At 38.7% G+C, this 6890-nt stretch overlaps 1 protein-coding gene across 1 annotated transcript in view; it reads left to right on the top strand.

Moving 5' to 3' along the window:
* Positions 1-6890, top strand: part of DZIP1L (DAZ interacting zinc finger protein 1-like) — a 41100-nt gene that overhangs the window by 14558 nt on the left and 19652 nt on the right. Inside the window, exons 4-5 of the mRNA XM_012663863.1 lie at positions 1211-1332; positions 4905-5066. Coding sequence (XP_012519317.1) covers positions 1211-1332; positions 4905-5066 — 284 coding nt within the window. The remainder of the gene's footprint in view (positions 1-1210; positions 1333-4904; positions 5067-6890) is intronic.

The raw sequence follows: 6890 nt of genomic DNA, 5'->3' as shown, positions 1-6890 counted from the left end.
GCTGATGTAGAAGCTGCACCAAGTTATCCAAAAGATCTAGCTAGGATTATTGATGAAGGTGGCTACACTTAGCAGATTTTCAATGTAGATGAAACCTTCCATGGAAAGAAGAAGATGACATCTAAGACTTTCATAGCTAGGGAAGAGAAGTTCATGCCTGGCTTCAAGGCTTCAAAGGACAGGCCGACTGTCTTGTTAAGGGCTGTTGCAGCTGCGTGCGTAAGACGAGAGAAAATGTGTTCTTAAGGTAGCTGTTGTTACGTTAATATTCATGACTTTTTATTCTCAGGTAGCTGGCTTCCCATCTGCCCAGCTCTCCTATTTCACACTCACCTCAAATAACTTTATTAAACCAAATTAATTCTACTGCATCTAAAAATTGCCTGTTTCCAAAATGTCCAACCTGAGAAAAGCCACATCTCTTTTCAAAGAAAAGGCTTAGAGTTTTAATAACAGTACCATCTATCTAATAATCACTAAATATACTTTAAAAAGTAACAAATGTTCAAGTACTCTTGGTGCCTTTTTCATTAATCCTTAACCCTTGTTTTATCAGTATGTGGTTTAGTTAGAATGTTCTTTTATAGTTCATTTGGAATCTTTGTTTTAACTTAAAAATTTAAAGTATACACTTAAATTAACCTTGGTTAAAATATTCTTTCATACCGCATGCTGCCCTTTTTTCATTTGAAGTTTAAAACCATATTTAAATTATATTATTGAAAAAAGTAAACTTAAAACTACAATTATTTTCATTATTTTAAATTCCTCTCTGATTACTGTCAGCATACATAGAAATGTTCTTTGTGTTAATAATTGGTGTATACACAGTATTCGGTATCCTGCTTTTGTTACTATAGTAGTTTTACATTTTTATTTCCATGTGTCAGTACTGTCAAAATACTTATTTTAAGCGACAATACAATAATAGTTCACATTTACTGAGCTGTTGTGCCAGCACTATGCTAAGCACTTCGCATTATCTCATTTTATCCTCATAATAACCCGCTGAGTTAGGTGCTGTTATTATCTCCATTTTGCCATTTGGGGAAACAGAGGGTCAGGGAGCTTATGTCCTTTGGCCAAGGTCAGTGTACTAAGGGGAAATGCAGGTCTCAGACCAAGGTGTGACTGATTGCAAAGGTGAGAAACTACACTCCCTTGATTTTTTGACTTAAACTGGTCACCTGTCTTTGCATGGACCCCACAGGAAAACAGAAGAAGCAGGATCAGCCAGTGGAAGAGGTGTTAGAAGAGCTACGGGCCAAGCTAAAGTGGACCCAAGGGCAGCTGGAAGCCCAGAGGGAGGCCGAGAGGCAGCGGCAGCTCCAGGTGGGCGTGGAGGGGAATCATTAGGGAGACCCGGGTCACGAACTGCCCAGGAGACCCATGATGAACATCAATCCCATGGGGCCAGAATTCTAGCTGGTTTTCCAGAACTGGGAGCCAGAGCTAAGGTAGTGCCTTCCTGGACATGGCAAATGATTCTAGGTAATCTGGAAAGGAAAATCAAATTATTTTTGCTAGAGCTATGTGCACAAAGGTAGAGCAGAGACATGCCATTTCCTGCATTAGTCAGCACCCTCTGAGGACATTTGAACTTGAATTTTAACTTTTTCTACTACACTGTTAGTTAGTTTTTTGAGGACAAAGACTGGATCTGATTCTGAAAGTTCCAGAACCCAGCCCAGAGGGAGTGCTCAGTAAATATTTGTAGAATGAAAATATATAAATTTGCCCTGCTCATTCCTTTGTTTACTCATTCATCACTTATCCCCTCAGCATGCATTTATCAAGCACCAGCTATGTCAGGCATCGTGAGGAATACAGGCGTACCTTGTTTCATTGCGTTTTGCTTTATTATGCTTCGCAAATACTGTGTTTAGGAATTGAAGGTTTGTGGCAACCACACATCCAGCAAGTTGAGTGGCACCATTTTTCCAACAGCATGTGCTCACTTTATGTCTCTGTGTCACACTTTGGTAATTCTCTCAATATTTCAGACTTTTCCATTATTATTATATCTGTTATGGTGATCTGTGATCAGTTATCTTAGATGTTACTATTATAATTGTTTTGGGGCACTATAAGTCATACCCATATAAGACGGCTAACTTAATCCATAAATATTGTGTGTGTTCTGACTATTGTGCCATTTCTTCATCTCTCTCCCTCTCCTTGGACCTCCCTATTCCCTATGACGCAACAGTATTGAAATGGGGCCTAATAACCCTATATAATAGTCTCTAAGTGTTTAAGCGAAAGAAGGATTCACGTGTCTCTTACTTTAAATCAAAAGGTAGACGTGATTAAGCTTAATGAGGAAGGCATGTTGAAAGCTGAGATAGGCCGAAAGCCAGGCCTCTTGTGTCAAACAGGCAACTTGTGAATGCAAAGGAAAAGTTCTTCTTCTCTTTTTTTTTTTTAGAGATGGGGTCTCGCTGTGTTGCCCAGGCTGGTCTCAAACTCCTGGGCTCAAGCAATCCTCCCACTGCAGCTTCCCAAAGTGCTGGGATCATAGGCACCAGCCACTGCACCCAGCCAGGAAAAGTTCTTGAAGGAAGGAATTTAAAAGTGCTACTCCAATGAACACATGAATGATAAGAAAGTGAAACAGTCTTATTGCTGATATGGAGACAGTTTAAGTGGTCTATGTAGATCAAACCAGCTACAACATTCCCTTAAGCCAAAGCCTAGTCCAGAGCAAGGCCCTAACTCTCTTCACTTCTATGAAGGCTGAGAGAGGTGAGGAAGCTGCAGAAGAAAAGTTGGAAGCTGGCAGAGGTTGGTTCATGAAGTTTAAGAGAAGATGCCATCTCTATAACATAAAAGTACAAGGTGAAGCAGCAAGTGCTGATGTAGAAGCTGCACCAAGTTATCCAAAAGATCTAGCTAGGATTATTGATGAAGGTGGCTACACTTAGCAGATTTTCAATGTAGATGAAACAGCCTTCTATTGGAAGAAGATGCCATCTAGGACTTTCATAGCTAGGGAAGAGAAGTTCATGCCTGGCTTCAAGGCTTCAAAGGACAGGCCGACTGTCTTGTTAAGGGCTGTTGCAGCTGCTAAGTTGCTAATGCTCATTTACCATTCTGACAATCTTATGGCCCTTAAGAATTATGTTTACTCTGCTTGTGCTCTATAAAGGGAACAACAAAGTGTGGATGACAGCACATCCATTTACAGCACATCTGTTTATAGCATGGTTTACTGAATATTTTAAGCCCACCATTGAGACCTACTGCTCAAAAAAAATGATTCCTTTCAAAATATTATTGCTCATTGGCAATATACCTAGTCACCCAAGAACTCTGATATACAAGGAGATCATGTTGTTTTCATGCCTGCTAACACAATACCCATTCTGCATCCCATGAATCAAGGAGAAATTTTGACTTTCAAGTCTTATTATTTAAGAAATACATTTTGTAAGGTTACAGCTGCCATATATAGTGATTCCTCTGACGGATCTGGACAAAGTAAATTGAAAACCTTCTGAAAAGGATTCACTGTACTGGATGCCATTAAGAACATGATTCATGGGAGGAGGTCCAAATGTCAACACTAACAGGAGTTTGGAAGAAATTGATTCCAGCCCTCATGGATGACTTCAAAACTTCAGTAGAGGAAGTAATTGCAGATATGGTGGAAATATTACTAGCAGGAGAACTAGAATTAGAAGTGGAGCCTGAAGATGTGATTGAATTGCTGCAATCTCATGATCAAACTGTAATGGTTGAGGAGCAACCATTAAGTTTCTTTGGATGAGCAAAGAAAATGGTTTCTTAGGATGGAATCTACTCCTAGTGTAGATGCTGTGAACATTGTTGAAATGACAACAAAGGATTTAGAATATTCCATGAACTTAGTTGATAAAGCAGCAGCAGAGCTTGAGAGGACTGACTCCAATTTTGTTTTTTGTTTTTTGTTGAGACAGGATCTCACTCCGTTGCCAGCCACTGGAGTGCACTAATGTCATCATAGCTCCCTACAACCTCAAACTTCTGGGCTCAAGGGCTCCTTCTGCCTCAGCCTCCTGAGTAGCTGGGACTATAGGTGTGTGCCACCCGGCTAATTTTTTGTAGAGATGAGGTCTTTCTATATTGCCCAGACTGGCTTGAACTTCTAGCCTCGAGTGATCCTCCCACCTTGGCCTCCCATAGTGCTAGGATTTTAGGTGTAAGCCACCTCGCCCAGCCTGACACCAATTTTGAAAGACATTCTACTGTGGGTAAAATGCTATGGAACAGCATCACATGCTTCGGAGATATCTTTCACAAAAGAAAGAGTCAATCGATGTGGCAAACTTCATTGTTGTCTGATTTGAAGAAATTGCCACAGCCACCCAGCCTTCAGCAGCCACCACCCTGATCAATCATCAGCACCCATCAACATCAAGGCAAGACCCTCCACCAGGAAAAAGATTATGATTTGTTGAGGTTCATATGATCATTAGCATTTTTTAGCAGTAAAGTATTTTAGACATGCTACTACACGTTTTTTTAGACACGCTATTGCACACTTAATAGACTACAGTATAGTATAAACATAACTTTCACATGTACTGGGAAGCAAAAAAAATTCATGTGACTTGCTTAATTGTGATAATTGCTTTATTGTAATATTTGCTTTATTGGGGTGGTCTGGAATAGAGCTCACAATATCCCTGAGGTATGTCTGTATAAAGAAAGAGATGACAAGTTCCTGTTCTCAAGGAACTTTACAATTCAGAGATGACTGGCTTATACTGGTCCACTCCAAGTCCAAACAGTGGGGACTGTGGGACAAATATTCTTTGGGTCTCCATAGTGACTTGCATGGACAAGGAGCCCTAGCAGGTTCTTAGCAAATACTTGCTATGATGTGGAATTAATGATTATGTTGTTCTTGCTTTTCGTTGTAGGAAGCAGAGATCACTCATCAGAGGGAAATAGAAGCTAAGAGAGAATTTGATGAATGGAAAGAAAAAGAGCACATCAAGCTTTATGGGGAAATAGACAAGCTAAAAAGGTTATTTTGGGATGAATTTAAAAGTGTTGCCAACCAGAACTCTACACTAGAAGAGGTACCCAACATAAAAGGTTTCTCAAAGTTCTTTTGCTGAAAATCTGCTTATTTGTTTTCAGAATTAATTTCTTAGTTTTTAGTAGTTTTATTTCATCTGCTGGGGGCTAATATGCTGTAAAGCCAGATATCAGAAGCCAGTGCCTGTTTGAGTCAACTGCTCTGTCACATACTGGCTGTGTGACCTCAGGCGAGTTACTTAACCTCCCTGTGCCTCAGTTTCTTTTCTGTAAGATAGGTTGCTGAAAGAGTTAAATTGATACATATACAGTACTTAACATTATCTGTTATATAGTAAAATATCCATAATATTACTCTAGATATTATCCTTAATTTTGCAAAGGGCTTTCATCGCTGGACAAGAAATGTGGCAAAATTTAAATGAATGCATTTTCCTCCCTGCAGATATTCTCTGAGTAGTGGCTACATGCCAGATACTCTGCTGGGATCTGTGGAGGTTACACACAATAGCTAACATTTATTGACTTGTATTTACTATTTTATAGCCCTTGTACTTAATATACATTAACTTTCATTCCTCATAACAATCAAATATCCGTAACGTTCTCAAAGTAGGTGCATCATTAGTTTATTAATTTCTTTTTTAAAGTTCTTTTGAATAAAAAATGCTACTAGCATTTCTTCTTTACAGATGAAGAAATTGAAGTCATGTAACTTGCCCAAGATCACTCAGCTAGGAAGAGATGGAGCTGGGATTTGAACCTAGCTCTTCAAACTCCAGAGCTCCTGTTCTTCTACTGGATATACAATCAAATTTATGCTGGAAAACCTTATTACAGTTATCCCTGGACTAGATCTTCCCATATAAACCTGTATGACTAAAACTTTCAAGGAAAAAGTTTTGAGGAAAAATATTTTTAAAATGTATTTACCTCTCATTGGTTCTCCTTAATCTTGTTTTTGAAAGTGAATTGACTCTCACACTCCCCTTGACGTGGTGCTTAGCTGACTAGGCATTTGATACATAGGTATTAATCTGAAGTTGTTCAGAAACCACCTCATCAAGGATCAAAGGTTTACTTTTGGTTAGGAAATTCTGAGTTTTGGTAACGGAGGACATAATCTTTACCATCCATGGTTTCCTTTTTAACTCGTCATATTTTCCTAAACTGGAATAGCTTAACTTTTTTTTTTTTTTGGTCTTTCCTGGATAGGATTACTTATGTTGTATTTTTGTGTTTGTGTGTCTCATCCCTGTTTCCTCTCAATATTTTTTTATTTTACTTTTATTAAAGTATAGGAGCCAAACTGGATACAAAATTCTCAGTGTAGTTGGATAATTATTTTGCTAATTTATTTTTTAAAATTCTAGGAGGAAAAACAAGTAGGGTTCCATTTAGAATGCTGTGAAAAACACTGTAAGGCAGTCAGTCCATTTTCAAAACACAGGAAAAGATTCTCCTTGATGTTAGGAGGGCCAGTGAGTGGTAAAAAAAATTTTGAAAATATTTCTCCTCAAAACTTTTTCCCTGATACAGAAGTCTGAGAGCTTACTTTGGCTAAATTGCCCGACCGAAGAGAGAACTTTAGATTATATATTGGCTAAATTGAGATTCCAAAGGAGTCTCTAATCGAAAGGAAAGTACCATGAAGGTTTGTAATGCCAAGAAAGCCAGCTCTATGGTGTGTCACAAACAGCAGTGTGGAGGTCAGAAGTGATACATCAGAAACCCAGAGTTGTGCATACATCTGATAAAGCATTCAACTGTACAAAAATATTCGGCGAGTTTAGAAATGGTTAACATTTGGACCCAGTATTGCTTAAATAGTAATTGAGAAGAGTTAGCAGGAATGATACCATGGT

Source organism: Propithecus coquereli, unplaced genomic scaffold (genome assembly GCF_000956105.1).
Source record: "Propithecus coquereli isolate 6110/MARCELLA unplaced genomic scaffold, Pcoq_1.0 Scaffold12, whole genome shotgun sequence".
NCBI lineage: Eukaryota > Metazoa > Chordata > Mammalia > Primates > Indriidae > Propithecus > Propithecus coquereli.
Note: the sequence above shows the minus strand (reverse complement) of the source record. Positions and strands in the feature narration are given on the sequence as shown.